The sequence below is a fragment of the Strix uralensis genome, chromosome 2 (genome assembly GCF_047716275.1).
Source record: "Strix uralensis isolate ZFMK-TIS-50842 chromosome 2, bStrUra1, whole genome shotgun sequence".
In the NCBI taxonomy this organism is placed as follows: domain Eukaryota; kingdom Metazoa; phylum Chordata; class Aves; order Strigiformes; family Strigidae; genus Strix; species Strix uralensis.
Window position 1 is genome coordinate 51,723,225 of NC_133973.1, and position 16,349 is coordinate 51,739,573.

General features: G+C 40.8%; 1 protein-coding gene across 1 annotated transcript in view; it reads left to right on the forward strand.

The window, feature by feature from the left end:
- The window catches only part of SCML2 (Scm polycomb group protein like 2), a 72,679-nt gene that overhangs the window by 11,755 nt on the left and 44,575 nt on the right, over nucleotides 1-16,349 (forward strand). Inside the window, exon 2 of the mRNA XM_074860933.1 lies at nucleotides 2,224-2,331. Within this exon, the coding sequence (XP_074717034.1) occupies nucleotides 2,310-2,331 (22 nt within the window). The 5' untranslated portion in view covers nucleotides 2,224-2,309. The remainder of the gene's footprint in view (nucleotides 1-2,223; nucleotides 2,332-16,349) is intronic.

Genomic DNA, 16,349 nt, shown 5'->3' on the forward strand with positions numbered 1-16,349 from the left:
TGTGGGTTGAGCCAGGCTGGTGATGGTGAGTGCAGCGTAAGAGGACTCTGCCTTGGTTAGCAAAGGACATAGCTGCCTTGCTTATGGTTTGCCACTTAATTATGCGAGGTGATGGAGAGCTGTTCCTAGGTCTGCCCCTGCAAATGAAATTACACGTTGTTTCAGACTGACCCCGCTCTGTTCTGGAGGTAACTGGTTTTCATTTTCCTATAATTCATCATGTAGCAGTTGTTAGATAGAGGCTCAGAAATACTGTTCTTCAATGTTATTTTGTGACAAGCAGCACTATCTACAAGCTAATTTAATAGCAGCTCTAAATCGAATACTTAGGTGTAACTGGGTTTCGAGTAGCACTTTTTTGAAACAGTAATATATTGTATTCCTGCAATTGGGTTTGCCTCATTTCAAACAGTGCTTTCAGAACTTTCAGTTGTCTTATATTTTTAACAGGCTGGTGGGCATGCTGTAAAATAGCCTATCTGGTACAACACAAGCTAATGAAAAGCTGGAATCCTTTTTATGTTCTGACAGACGCTTCGGTTGTGCTAAACTTGATGACTATCACTGCGGGGTTGGAATCTTTATTACTGCACCAAGTGCAATCTGGTACTTGGAACAAAAAGATAAAAACCATGCACTGTTTTAAAGTAATCTGTAAAAACAGTTACTTTGACTCTGCATCACCTTTCACAATTTATTACTTGCAGCGGAAAAGCTTTGATTTTTTTTTTTTTTTTTGAGTCTACAAAAGTATCGAGTATTTCAAATTTATTTGATGGCTTAAAAGGATTTCTGTTCTTAATCCTGATGATCACTTATGCTATGAATGCTATTGTGTAGCAAAACCTGCTTATTTTATGGTAGTATTCAGTTTTATTTATAACTGCTTTCAAGTCTCAATCTTGAGAGTTTTTGTAACAACTGTCCAGCATGTTCACACACAGCACGCACACACTAAATGAACTCTTTAGGCACTGGCATTTTTAAAACCATATTTAATTTGTTTTAGCCATGGGACTTGCACTGTATGAAGTTTTCATCATGCAATCCATCACCATAGTGTGCAAGTTCCTCGAAGTTTCACTGAAATGTCACCGTTTCAGGAAAATACTCAGATGTGTGATGCCTCTCTTGTTATATGTGATATGTATGTGTAATTTCTTTTTTTTAGCATGCGAGTATAAGATTCAAGAAATTTCAAGTAGATAACTTGCTTTTCAACTATTATTCTTTTTATCTAACACTGGAAAGGTGTAGCTTTTAGAAATGTTACCTTTGGCAAAATTAGTCTTGGAAAAAGTATGTACATATTTAAATTTTTCAAAAAATTTTGAACTTTTGATGATATCAACTTTAACCTCATGGGAGTTCCTTGAAAGGAAATGATCACAGAAGATAATTCAGAAATTTGAATATATTTTTACCCATTATTACTTGAAAAGTTAATAGAAAAGGACAATAAACTCACTGGCTTTGTTGCTTCAAGGCTAAAAAGCTTCAGGTGAGTTTGACTTGAACACAAAGTTCAAAAAACTAGATGTTGGAGTAGGAAATCATAGCAACACACACACAAAAAGTTTGTTTTTACTGTTTTACAATAATTTAACTAATCTGGCCCTTCTAGTTTCTAAACCCTACAAGAATGTGGCTTGCTGCTTTTATCTGCAGTTAGCGTTTCCCTAACAGGTTCTCTGTGCTCTGTTACAAGTCCTAGTGGGCAGGGGTATCAGTGAGCACTTGGGCCTTTGTGTAGATTTCTTACATCAGTGTGTTGTTTCCCCTTCCACTGTAGCTGTGCAAGATAGTGTGTTTCACCCAAAGGTGTTTAAATTGATGATTGTTTAACTCTGTGCAAGTGAGGCAGGACAAGTGGGTTATGTATAAAAGTCTTTCTTCTGTTTTTCAGTAATGTTTCTTGGGGAAAAAAAAAAGAATAAAGCATGTTTTGTATCTTTCTTTGTATTAGAAATCCACAGAAAATGCAAATCATTATACAATGACTGTCTAAATGAAATGAAAGTTTGGGTTCTGTACCCTTGCTACTTTGATATATCCATTGTTTACATGCTGTTCTTCTACACATAGTTTGTTAAACATTTGCAACTTAAAACTAGCAAGATAATTATACATCAGTACAAAAAAAAAACCCCCTCCTTTCCAAAAAGGAAAACCCAAACCCTGACAACAACCTCCCCCCTAACTTGTTGTATTACTACTCCACAGGAAACTGTTGTGCTGAAAGGAAGAATTAACTGGTCTTTCAACTTCAGCCTTTTTATTGTGAGAAGGGAGATCACAGAAGTGTTACCATGGGGAGAACAGCAGCTAAAGGTAAGGCCTGGTAGCTTTTATCCAAGAGGAAAGAAAATAGGGAACCTGCTAAATTCTGTTTCTGAAGGTGGTGGGATATTACTTGGCAGTTACTATACTGTTAGTTTAAAGAAGACCGTTTATGATATATGCTGAATACAGGTAAGTTCAAACTTCACATTGCTTTAGAGTAGGTATGAAAATTTGGTTTATCCTGGAGTTCTACAAGTTCAACCAAAACAGTTCTCTCCTGTGATAGCCTTGAAGCCACTATACTACTCTAAAATTGAAGAATGTGTCTAGGTGTGATATTAAATTAAATGTGGTGCTTTATTCTGTAGCTGCATATAATTTAGCAGGACAATAACTGATTGGTATAAGGAATCAAATTTTATCACAGCAAATGGCATTAGCAGCTGTCTCTTGAAGATGAAGTGAACATTTTAAAAGAAATTCATCCACAAATGCACAGTGTACTATGAAGGTGTGATTTCTGCTGTGTCACATCTGCAGAAGTTAATTGTGAGTTAAGTGCTAAAATAGAGTGAGACTTAAGAAGAAACAAGGGTGTTTGGGTTGGTGAAACAAAGAGAATGTGAAGGGAGAATGACCCACTATCTGAAACCAGGCTGCTGCTGCTTTTGAAAGCTTTCAGATGGGTTGTCCTCCCCCATAAAAGGCTGCTAACACTTTTGTACTTTTCTTGAGCTTTCCACCTTCAGCCCAAGCTGCTCTATTTGCTTGTGTGCTCCCGTGGTAAATAATTGTCTTTTGCTATAATAGATTTTCTATAATGGCAGGAGTCATCCGTTTAACTGGTGCACCAAGAGTTTATGGAGGAAGTTCATCCCCTTTTCTTGAAGGTTTTCTGCATGGCTGTTGTCTAAATATACTAAGAGATACCCCGTTCTGGTCAGATAAGATAATAATCCTGCTAGGGAAGCACAGAAAGAAGGGAAAGGAGACATTTCATATTCACTCTGTCTTGATATCCTCAACTGTCTGCACCAAGGCTTGGTGAAGGGTAGCTAAGGTGCTCACAGCCCTGTGTGGTACGAAGTGAAGAAGGCCCCTTCCTGAGCAAAAGGAAGTTTTCGGCATGTCTTAGTAAACGTGTGGCATGGGAGGAGCAAATGTTGATGTCACCCAAAGGTATTTCATGTCCATCATGAAGAGACAAGGGGTTTCTTTGAGAACAGTGGTCTTCTGCCATGTTTTGAACACCCGTCAGAATTGAATACTTTAAGGTGACTAAGAAATAGCTGCAGAAATCTCAAAAGCATGACTGTGAACTGCTTTTTCCCCACATTCTACAGCAAGCAAATAGCAAGTCTTAGAAGATAACACATGTATGCCTCCTCATGCTGTTCTTTGGTAAAAACTAATACTGTCAAAAGAGTTGATGCTTGCCAGCATGCAGACAAAGCAGTCATCTTTTTTGTTAAAAGGTTAACTTTTCCCAGAAATAAGCGTTGTGGATTTTTAAAGCATCTCAGACAAGAAGCTGGAGTTCAACATGGGATTTTATAAGAGGAACTATACATTGGCCATCAGGATTATCTTTACCAGACCTTATATTCTAAAGGTGCTTTTCTGATTGTTTTTGTTTGGTGGGTTGTTTTTTTTTGTTTTTTTTTTTTTTGCATTCACAGGTCAGTCAAGATAGCTTTGTCTTTTTTCTTCCTTGTCTCTAATTTCTTGCATGATAGATGTGGTTGCTCTTGCCTGTCTTCTGTTGAGTAATCTTATCAGCAGAAGAATTCTGTGGTTACAGATAGAGTGGAAGTAATGTAAACACATGGAGTTTTGAATTGGTAAGCGGAAAGCACTATGTTAAATGATCTTACTCTAATCTTGTTTGGTATCTACAGCTTTAGTTTATGAAGTGCACTGTAGAAAAGCCGTTAGTTGGTCAACAATAGAATATGCTGCTTTTGTAATTTTAGTATATGCTGTATTCTAATCTTGCTACTTAGAAGAAAACAATCTTTCATGGGGTTTTGAAAATAAATATTTAGCCTGTATGTATTATAGGATAAATGTGTATATATTTACATAGCAAATATATAAACTCTATATACTTATATGTATTACTATATTTTTAAAACTTTCTTTGAAAATGGTATCTCAATTCTTTTTTCTTTTCTTTTTTTTTGTTGTTTTGGGGTTTTTTTTGGAGAGCCAATTAGCATGTGATTAAGTCCACAGTAGCTGCATTTCATTTCATTTATGTTTTGACAAAATCATCTAAAACATACTGTGTTTTACACTGGAAAGTAGACTGAAACTTGTCTTGTTAAAAATGGACTTTATGAATAGAGGAAGAGACATAATGAATTAAACTGACCTGTTTTTTGTTACCATGGGCTTCAAGACTCTAGAACTAGTAAGTCTCTTCTGTCTCTGATATATGAATAAAGTTCCCATTTTCAAGTCCACTTTTCAGGTTTCAAGGAATTAGTCATTGAATGTGGCTAGGTGAAGGAGATGAAAGTAAAATACTTTTTGTACCTGCAGAAGTATTTCTCTCTTTCATAACCTTATTTTTGAGGTTTGACCTCAAAGTTTGACCAAGCTGAGGGTCATATACTGAGGGAGTCATCTTCCTCAGCCCAATGATTTGATATAAGTCTTTCATGTCTTCATGTTGTTTTCAGTCATCTTTTGAAACTATATTTGCTAGAATTTAGGATATCAAAATTTCAAGTATAGATAGGCATGCATTTTAAAAAAAAAAACCAACTCAAAAAAAGTGTGTATTTCATATTGGATTTTAATAAAATCCAAATCAGATCCAAATCAAGTTGGATTTTAATAAAATCTTGGGGTTTTTAATGTTGCTTTTGAAAATAAACCATAAATTCTTACCACTGTAACTACTGACATTGGAAAAGACACACCAGACCAAGGCATCATAGCAACTGTGAAGTACAGGCTGGAGGAAAGTTTTCTGAGGTGGTAGTAGATACAGGTTATCTCATGTTAAAACAGGTTACTAATTCTTGCTGCTAGTAGCTCTTCATCTGCTTAGACAAAACATTGCAGCTTTGTAATGGTCTTCCCAATACTGAAGGTTGGAATACATAAAAGCAAGGGGAGCCTTTGAAAACAATCTTGGTTTTATTCAGACTTACTTTTGATGCTTCTGCATGTGCTGGTTGAGTTTTACTTGAACGTTTTAGAGTAAATTTCAGGCCATTGAAAACAAGTGATAGTGGTGCTTTGGGTTGATTATGAATGAAGATGCCTCTGCCTCAAACGAAATAGATGTTTAAACTGCTATTGAGGAATCCATTTCTTCTTAATAATGTCATAATCTCTTGTTCTCAGTTTTCTAATGGCTGCTGATAAGAAAAATGTGTTGTCAAGAGTGTTCCGTTTCAGTGTTTGTATTTCCTGTGGTATTTGTGAGATAGGCACTAAACCTAACTGGTACAGGAAATAAATAATTTGGGTGGTGTTTGTCAGTGAGAACTCATCTGGTGTCCAGGCTGCAGTTTTTCACATTCTTTCACCTGTTCATGATGTCTCTGATCATGAAAGCCTGTCATCTTGTTTGAAATCTGGCACTGTTGGGTAGATACTCTTTCATGACTCTGTCCTTTCAAGCTTTGGGTGTTCGCAGGAAGCAGTTATTAGTTCTCTTCTTCAATAAGTCTCTTATGTGGGACTCCGTTGGATTTCCTCTTTGGAAGGAAGCAGATTGCAAAGTTATCTATTCTGTAAGCTGTCAGCCTGATGTCTACAACAGTCTTGTGACTGTTTTTGAGAAAGCCTGACTAACTGAGCTTGTAGAACATGGCAAAAGCTCTGCTGGTGATTGCCACTGCCCAGAAGAAAACTAGCTGGATTCAGTTAATTCCCAAAGAAGCTGGTTGGAATATATTTTGATTTGTAGGAGGGAGAAGGTGAATGTTAACAATGACAAGACACAAAGCTACTGAACTAGTTTTAACGCTACCTCTTCTCAGATTCCCACTGGTAGTTGTTGTCAGGACATAGGGTGTCCACTTGTGTGGGTTAAAGCCCTACTCCTGATGAAGTACTGGGGCTAGAGCTTTGTGGGCACCATCCAGAAGCATTTCAGCAGGTCCATCTGAAGTTGACCACTGTAAGGATTTTTCTTTGGGAACTTTTTAAGTAGAAAATATTTCAAAGCAAACTTTTTCCAAAAGAAAGATTGTGTAAGTCAAGGAAGTAAGTCAAGGAGTAAATGTAGCTTTTTCTTTCCTTTTCAAAGGTGCTGCAGTACTCCCCACTATCTGCTTTAGGAGAAACAGGTTATATTTTTGCAGCATATTTTGAGCAGGTATGTAGCTGTAGGTATATTTTCTAGGACTGTGGAGTCTGGGTTATTCTTGAAATGTATTGTCGTGGTTTCAGCCCAGAGGGCAACTGAGCACCATGCAGCCCTTCACTCACCCCTTCCCCCTCAGGACTGGGAAGGAGAAAATGAGTTAAAAGGCTCTGGAATTGAGATAAGGACAGGGAGGAATGACTCACCCGTTATGATCACAGGCAAATGACAGACTCCTTAGGGGAAGAAAAAAAGAGTATCACTTTAATTCAAATACTAACAACAACAACACTTAATAGACAGAGTGGGACAGTGAGAAGCATTACCACATCTTAAAACCACCTCCCCCCCATCCCTCCCTGCTTTCCAGACTCAGCTTTGTTCCCGATCTCTCTACCTTCTCCAGGGAATGGGGGTTACGGTCAGTTCACGGCTCCTTTCTTCTCAGGGGAAGAACTGCTTGCATTCTCCCCTGCTTCAGCATGGTTCGCATCTCATGGGAGACAGTCCTCCACAAACTTTCTCTGGTGTGAGTCCTTCCCATGGGATGCAGCTGTTTGCAGGTTGCTCTGGTGTGGGTCCTCCACAGGCTGCAGGTCGGCATCTCTGTGCTGCAATCCTCCCAGTGCTGAACTACAACAGTGGAGGTTTCTCCTTCCCAGAGTCCTGGCCTCCTTTGGGTGCAACCACCTGCTCTGGTGTGGGGTCCTCCACAGGCTGCAGATCAGCATCTGCTCCACCTCAGACCTCCATGGGGGGCAGCCCTGCCCTCTCACCACGGGATAGAGGGAGGGATCTCTGCACTGGTGCATCTCTGCGCCCCCCGCCCCACTGATCTTGGTGTTTGCACAGATGCTCTCCTCACAGCTCCTATTCCCAGGTTCCCCTTCTTAAATACATTATCGCAGAGGCATGGCCACCATTACTAATTGGCTTGGCCTTGGCCAGAGGCAGGTTGGACTTGGAGCCAGGGGAGCTTCAAGAAGCTTCTCAGAGGGGGCCACTGCTGTAGCCTCCTCCCCTGCTACCAAAAACCCTGCCACACAAACCCAGCACAGGTGTCTTGGCCCTGGGTACACTAATAGGCTTTAATGGCCTTGATCAGCCTCATGTGGGGCCTCTCCCTCAACTGCCCAGGGCCCCATGTCAGTCCTTGGGGCCATCAGCCCTTGCCCCAGCAATGCCAGAACAGGGCCAGTCTCCAGCTCCCTGCAGCCCTTCCCTGCCCACCCACGGGCCTATGTCCCATCCCAGCCTCAACCTGTCCCCAGGGAGGGTGCCCAGTGCTGGGGCTGCCCCTAGTGCCTCACCTCCAGTAGCTCCTGGCCAGGGTGATAGGGTGGTGCTGGCTGGTGAGGCCCTGCCTGGCCACCCCCAAGGGGACCCTGGCCAGTGCTGTAGCACCACATCCTACTCAGCACAGAGCCAGGTGGATGGCTTATCTCCACCTCACTGACTGATGGGGGAGGATTTTGGGATTGATGACAGAAGATTGTCATGATTTCAGCTCTTGCTGTACGTGGCAATTCCTCAACAAATAATGAAAGAAGTGGGTGAAAATTATGAACGTCATGTTGCATTGTTTCAGGAAAAGCCTTACAGAAAACACAGAAGAGAAACACTATAAGGGCTTAATCTTTCCTGCAGAACAACTCAGAATCATCTCACAGAATCACAGAATCATCTAGGTTGGAAAGGACCTTGAAGATCATCTAGTCCAACCGTTAACCTAACACTGACAGTTCGCAACTACACCATATCTCTCAGCGCTATGTCAACCTGCCTCTTCAACACCTCCAGGGATGGGGACTCCACCACCTCCCTGGGCAGCCCATTCCAATGCCTAACTACCCGTTCTGTAAATAAATACTTCCTAATATCTAGTCTAAACCTTCCCTGGCACAGCTTGAGGCTATTACCTCTTATCCTATCTCCTGTTACTTGGTTAAAGAGACTCATCCCCAACTCTCTGCAACCTCCTTTCAGGTAGTTGTAGAGGGCGATGAGGTCTCCCCTCAGCTTCCTCTTCTCCAGACTAAACAACCCCAGTTCCCTCAGCCGCTCCTTGTACAACATGTGCTCCAGACCCTGCACCAGCTTCATTGCTCTTCTTTGGACACGCTCGAGTAATTCAATGTCCTTTTTGTAGTGAGGGGCCCAAAACTGAACACAGTCATCGAGGTGCGGCCTCACCAGTGCCGAGTACAGGGGTAAGATTACTTCCCTGTCCTGCTGGCCACGCTATTTCTGATACAAGCCACGATGCCATTGGCCTTCTTGGCCTCCTGGGCACACTGCTGGCTCATGTTCAGCCGGCTGTCAATCCACACCCCCAGGTCCCTCTCTGACTGGCAGCTCTCCAGCCACTCCTCGCCAAGCCTGTAGTGCTGCTGGCGGTTGTTGTGGCCCAAGTGCAGCACCCGGCATTTGGCCTTATTGAAACTCCTACACTTGGCCTTAGCCCATCGCTCCAGCCTGTCCAGATCTCTCTGCAGAGCCTCCCTACCCTCGAGCAGATCAACACTCCCACCCAACTTGGTGTCATCTGCAAACTTACTGAGGGTGCACTCGATCCCCTTGTCTAGATCATCAATAAAGATGTTAAACAGGAGTGGCCCCAAAACCGAGCCCTGGGGGACACAACTCATTGTATTTCAAGTGTTTCTGGTCACCAAATACTTCTTATTCTAGGTTAGGAGTGTTTTTATTTCAAGTGCAAGCCAGTCAATAGCTAAAGACTTAGTGCAAGCTATTACAGGAATTGGCTGCCAACACAATCTTTCAGAACAAGTGAGCCATCCCTTCACTTGTAACAGTTCAGGCTGCCTAGGATGACCCAAGGTGTGAGCTGAGTCATGTGCCTTCCAAGACGAGCAGCCCTATTCCAGGTGCTGAGGCATTTGCAAACCCAGAGAATTATTCTGCCATACAGAGCTTGGTAAGCTTTTTAAATCTGAAAATCTACTTGCACGTTGGTTGCCAACTTAGTGTTATATTTCAATTGCGCTTGAGTCCATGAATGTCAAAATCAGGTCACCAAACCAACGTATTTTAAAGACTAAAAGGAACGAGCGGAACTGGCTCCCTCAGTCTTCTCCATTCCAGCCTTCCAGTCCCCCTGTGTGTCTCATAAGCACTAAAATCTGGCAAAAATGAAATGACAGACTCCATTCTGTATGTGTGTAGAGATGAATGATAGAGAAGGTATGGCAAAAATGAAATGACAGACTCCGTTCTGTATGTGTGTAGAGATGAATGATAGAGAAGGTAGATTCTTCTGAATTATTTTTTTAAATAGCTGACATGTGCACTGAGATGGGTATTTGCATTTGAGTATTCAAGAATTTAAATATAGAATGGAATCTTTAACGCAGAAATACGCTTTTAGGGTGGGTTTTGTTTTTTTTTTTCTTGTTTCTCAGGTCATAGTGGTCTAGACAAGATTTTAAAAGATACCCAGTGATCTTGAGGATCTCAAATTGCATGTAGGTTGAGTAAAGCTGTTAAAAATTAGGACAGGGTTGCCCTTTGTGGAGCTAATACTACGTTTTCTGCAGCTAGATTTATTCTGATAATGTAATATAAAGTAGTCAAAAGCTCTGTTTTTTCATGCTGTACTTCTCATATTTTGAATGAAAAATAGTGCAGTGATTAAATTTATAATGCAAATACCTTTCCGAGTATGCACTGAAATGAATAAAAGAAAGTAGTTGGAACAAGACACCCTGTATTGTTTGAAAGCATTCTGTGTTATGCTGGACATCGTTATGATGTGAATATTACATTTATTATGTAATGGAATCTTGTCTTCTAGATTCAAAGAATATTAAAAAAGAGAAAGATGGAAAGAATCAGCAGGCAAACAACCCGTCTTTAAAAAGTGGTAGGTATTACAGCTGTCAGGTTATTAGTTAAGGTACCCTGAAAGAAAAAGTGTGTATTGGATTGTACTATCTCCCGAGGCTTTTGTTTTGCAATCTCTTTGGCTATTACTGGTGGGTAGTTAAAAAGATACCATTACTTTTGTCTAACTCTGTTAGGGAAGTATGTTTTGGTATAGAAAATCATTACTGATTTGTCTGTTCTTCTCATCGTGTACTTCCCAGTTTCATGCCTCTTCTGTCGCATTATCTTCTCTTTCCTTAATGTGTTTGCTGGTGTCAAAGAAAGGATTTTCAGTTGAATAGTCTTGAGTTTTTTAGGATTGCTAACTGGAGTAAATTGCTTGGGATTCCAGTTTTAATTTAAACAAATTTTGTTTTCAAATCAATTGTGTTTTTACAATAAACTGAGGAAACTACATACTTGTCAGAAATGATCCAGCTTCTTATCAAACTTAGACAACCTCTACTATCCTCAGCAGGTGCCATACAGTGGCATATACATGGGATTGCTGGCAATTTGGTTTTTGTGGGCTGCAGTGAGAGGGCAGCGGCATCCTTATACACCCTTCATACCTTCATGTTGGTTGCTTGAATTTGAGGCAGTAAGAAATGTCATGAGTACTGTTGACTGAAGTAGAAAATCTCTTCAGGAGTTGTTAGTTAATTCTCCATAAAATGTCACTGTGTTACTTAAACTCTCACTATGCTTACATTTGCATGACCTCTGACTCATAATAGATGGTTTGGTTCAGAGCTTTCCTTGGGTACCAGCGGAGGAGTTCCTTACAAGTAGTGTAGTCCCTGAACAAACATGCTGAGATACTAACATGGTACCTGGGTAGTTGAGGTGATGACTTTACATAAAAGATACGATACCCTGTTACCATCAACCATAGTAAAGCTTTCTGCTGTTACATTTGCCAGACTTAATTCTTCCATTTCTTGGCATCCTAGCAGTCGTCTTTGTTATTTTTCCCTGTTACTTTGAGACAGGAGAGGAAGTGTAATTGTTTCTGTTTTCCCTCTTCTGCAGTGTAAGAGGAGCTCCAGTCAAACTGGACTCAGCATGTCTTTGTTTTAAAATAATAATGTTCGACATGACAGACAGAACCGCATAAGACTGCCCCCCACCAGGGAAGTGCTTTCCATATGTGTATAAGATAACCACATTTTACGAGTTATTGGAAGATGCCCCTGACTCCTCCTGCAGTAGAGAGCAAGGTGTTGAAAAAGCTTTGTGGAGAAGCAGTGCTAAGCAGACAAGCCTTATTCTGTCATCTGTGTTCTGCCACTCGGTACTACGCTGTTAATCTAGTGTCTGAACACTGAATTTACTCATGAAATCTAGACTTGGCTCTGTCAAACACTTAAGAGAGGAGTGCCTTGCTCAAGGTCATGCAAGATCTCTGATTTTCTGTAGATGAGGTGATAATTTTTATCCTGTGTTGTTGCTTGTTGGTGACAAGGAAAAAGAAGGAGCCTCTTGATGCTGGATGAAGAAAGATGCCTTACAATGCTTTGGGCTAGCATACAGGAAATCTCCAGAGTTTTCAGGAGAATGTGTGACAGGAAAAGTTGAGGAGGAGGGGGACGTAGAGATGTGAGAAGAACAGGTGAAAAAATAGACTAGGTAGAGAAAGGCAGGAGAAGAAAAATTATAATTGAATGATCACAAGATATAGAAGGAGGTACGAGGTATAAAGCAGGGTATGAAATACATTCCATTTAAACTATTATGTTTGCAAGAGTCTGTAAACCAAAATTAAAAGGAGAGACTTCATCTCTGACAAAGAGAGATGGTGGGATGAAGACTAGGAAAGATACATCTTTGTGTCAAAAGGCTCAGATGCATGCCAAGGGAACCTAGGGGTGAAATGAGAAGACATGAGGTGCTCTGTCTGCTTAAACAGTGTTTGGGCTATGGTGATACTGTATTAAACTAACCTAAATAAACCAGGACCTTAAATTCTACCTATCTACAAGTGACACTTAATTCATGGTTTAAATCTTCAATTTAAATTTTGTAAAACTTTGACTTAAACTAAACTGAAGCATTATCTACAGTGGAAGACGGGGAGCACTTCAGCAAAGTGGGCATTCACATTCATGGAAGCAGATGGCATGCCTCCAAGGGTGCTGAGGTAGGCGACTGATGTCACTGTGAGGCTTCTCTTCCTATTTTGGAGAGGTCATAGTGACTGGGCAAGTTTCATGATGACTGGAAAAGGACAAACAGTATGTCCAGTGTCATACAGGAAGGGAGTACCTGGGGAGTTACAGGCTGGCCTGCCTGACCTCAGGCTTTGGGAAGACTATGCCTGGAAGCCATTTCCAAGCAAATAGACAAATATGATGTCAGAAACAGCTGAGATAGATTTGCCAAATGTGAACTGTGTGTGACTGACTGGCTTTTGTGATAAATGATTCTGTAAACAAGGGGAGAGCAGTGGATGTTGTTTGTCTCAACTTTAGCAAGGCTTTCTGTACGATTTCTGTAGTGTCCTTGCAGCCAGACTGGTGAGATGTGGTTTGGATAGGTGGATGGAAAATTGACTGGACTGCCAGACAATACAAGGTCCACTTGGCAGCTGGTAGCTAGTGGCATTTCTCAGAAGTCAGTACTAGGGTTGATGCCATTTATGCCTTACTGACAGATGGGGACGATTGGACAGAACACACTGTCAGCTAGTTTGTGGGCAACATCTAACTGGGAGGAGTAGCTGGTAGGCTGGCAGACAGGGCCGCTCTTCAGATGGGCCTCCCCATGCTAGAGAAACAGTCTGACCGGAACCCTGTAAGATGCAAAAACAAATGGAGAATCCCTCCCGCACCTGGGCAGACTGAAGCCCTGCAGCAGCCCAGGCAGGAAGCTGGCTGCCTGGAAAGCAGTTTTGCAGGAAAGGCCCTGGAGCCCTGGCAGGCAGCAAGCTGAGTGTGGGCCAGCAGTGTGCTCTTGTGGTGAAAGACATCAACTGCATACCGAGTCCTATCAGCAAAACTGTAGGCAGCAGGTGGAGAGAAGGGATTTGCTTCTTTCTGGTATTTGTGAGACTGTATCTGGAGTATTGTGTTCAGTTTTGAGCTCCCCAGTACAAGGAAGACACTGCTATGCTGGAGCAATCTGGCTGTCAGTCCAGCAAAAAAATGAAGGAGCTGGAATGCAAGATGCAAGCAGAAAACTGGTACTGAAACCAGAAAAATGGTTTCTTCGGCCAAAAGAAGAGAAAGTTTATGGGAGATCATCTTGCTGTCTTCACTTACCTGACAGGTGGCTGTAGAGGGGACAGAGCCAGGCTCCTCTCAGAGACACAGTGGAAGGATGAGAAGCGACAAATACTGGCTGGAGCATGAGAAATTCTATTCGACAGAAGGAAAAAAGTCTTCACATTGAGAGTGATGTAACCCTGGAGAAGCAGGAGGCTGAACTAGAGACCTCCTGTGATTCCTTTTAGCTTGAGTTGCTTTGTGATTGGGAGGTTTGACAAGAAGTGATAAGAGTATTGATACAGCATTGCAGAGAAAATCAAGGGTCGTTGACCCATGGGTTGTTACCAGTAATGCAAGAAACTATGGCATAAACTTTCTCCATTTTTAAATTAGTCAGGGTGTTTGCCTATGGTGGTTGTCTTGGATCACTGTTTTAGAGTCTCAGTCTTATGTTGGTTACCAATTGTTTAATTTTTTTTACAAAAGGTCCTAGTTACCTTCTGGCATGTTCTGGTTTTGTTTGCTTTTGTTTTTTTTTTTTTTTTTTTTCCTGTTTCCAGTATATGCTGGTTTGTTCTTCAATGTCAAAAATTAATTTCTCTCTCTAGTTTTCACTTTGCCAGTGGATTATAAATTGTGCTTGTTGCATAAGGGATTTTTCTTAAGCTGTTTAATTCAGCCTGCCGGTTTGAGTGGGAAGAGAAATGCATGTTAAATCATTTAGTGTGAGCTAATTTTCTTAAGGATTTTTATTTCTCAGAAGTTGCATGTTTTCAGGGGCTTTAGAATTAGAAATATATACAAAACAACTGCTTCTTTACCTGTGCATGCTGAGAATACAGAAAAGCTTTTTGTGCAGAGATTTTTTTCAATGTGATTATCTTCCTAGACATGTATTTTACATGTTGCAAACATACATTAATCTCCTATTTCTATGACTGCAGTAATTAAAGGATAATTAGTACCATCTCTGAGAGCTTGGGTTTAATTTAATGCAACGTATCTTCACAGGTAGAGAGGTTCTAATTTAAACTTCAGGTCATTTCTGCTTGATGAAAGAGGTTTTGATAGCCAGGATTTAAAGCAAAGAGCCAGGCAATGTTGTTTTCCCCTTGGCTTTATCTGCAGCTGACTGCTTGTGTTATGTTATGTGTCTTTCTAGTAAATATTCCCTGGAAAAAATCCCTTGTTTCTCTCTGTACTTTTGGGTTATCCCACCAAATTTACAGGCCTGTTATAACAGTTGAGAACATTTGGGAAATGCTGGTATAGAGAGATAATTTTTTTGGAGGAGGTGAATGGGGTTTTCTCCTGGTGAAAGGTGGTGTCTCTGAAATACCTACATTTATCCAGTCCTTAACACAGTGAGGCTCTGATTCATGATTACAGCTTTTACATTATGTTAGGTCTGAGACAGCCGGGACATAACAAACATTTTCTTTTTGCTAGATTTAATTTTATTGAATTGTGTACTTTAAAGTTTACTAAAGTAAACTCTGATTAAAAAGCAACTTTTTTTTTTTTTTTTAAATCAGAAGTCAACCTCAAGCAGCAACTTTATTATTAGACTCAAAGAATAATTTTTATAAGATGAAACTTTGCTAGCTGTTCATATTTAATTTTTGCAGCCTCCTTGGCCTGTCAATGAAAAGAGCAGCAGATCTGGAGGCTACTTTCTGGAGAAAGCTCTGAAGAGCCATTTCCTGAGCGTGCCTTCCTGAAAAACAAATATCTAACATATGCTTAAGTTAATGTACCCTGTCCTTTGTGAGTAATACAAAATCAATCTAACTGTAGAAATGTGTAAATAAAATTTTCATTCCAAAGTAGGCGGACTTCCAAGATGTATAGAAACGTCTTTGTTATCAGCCTACATACAGTTTGGGTCACCAAATTAACAGCTTCTGAGATTTTACTGACTTGCTACATAGCTAACAACCACTTGGCCTCTTCAGTGTCAAGGACAAATCACTCCTACGCTTCTGAGTCTGTTGTGCCAAAAAAAAAGAGGATCTCAGCAAGCCAAGGGGGTAGTTCTCTTCTGCTTGAGGCACTATATATTTTCAACTAGACGTTATGCTAATGCAGGTAGACTCTGGATTCGAGCCACCATGTATCCTTCAGAGAAGCAGTGTGTGAGTGCTGGAAAATGCTGCCATTTTCTGATTGTTTCTTTGCTTCTCCCCTCTCCTGAAAATTGTAGAGATGTGGTTGCCCAGTGGCATTTTTGGAAGGATTACTGATAAACCTGGTGTGGTCTCTCCATCATCACCAAGGATTTTGCTACAGGCCATGTGAATGGCTGTTGCTGAGCCACTGGGTGGCATCACTGCATCATTTTGGGGTTCATGGGTGATTTACTCTTCAGGAACATCAGAAAGATGCCAGCTGCCCAAACAAGAAAAATAAGCAAAAGAGCTCACTTATATAATTTAGGAACAAAAATGCTAGTTGTGCCATTGTACTTTTTCTCTTGCGCTTTATATTAATTTAAGTCATGCTTGCTTATATGTTTGATGTTAGTACTTCATACTGTTCCATTCATGCAAAACTGATAACACTGATTAAATCAAATGCAGAATACACTCACCTGTGCATGTAAACAATGCCAATGTTATCACTGGAAAAAATATACCATGATTCTGTTGCTG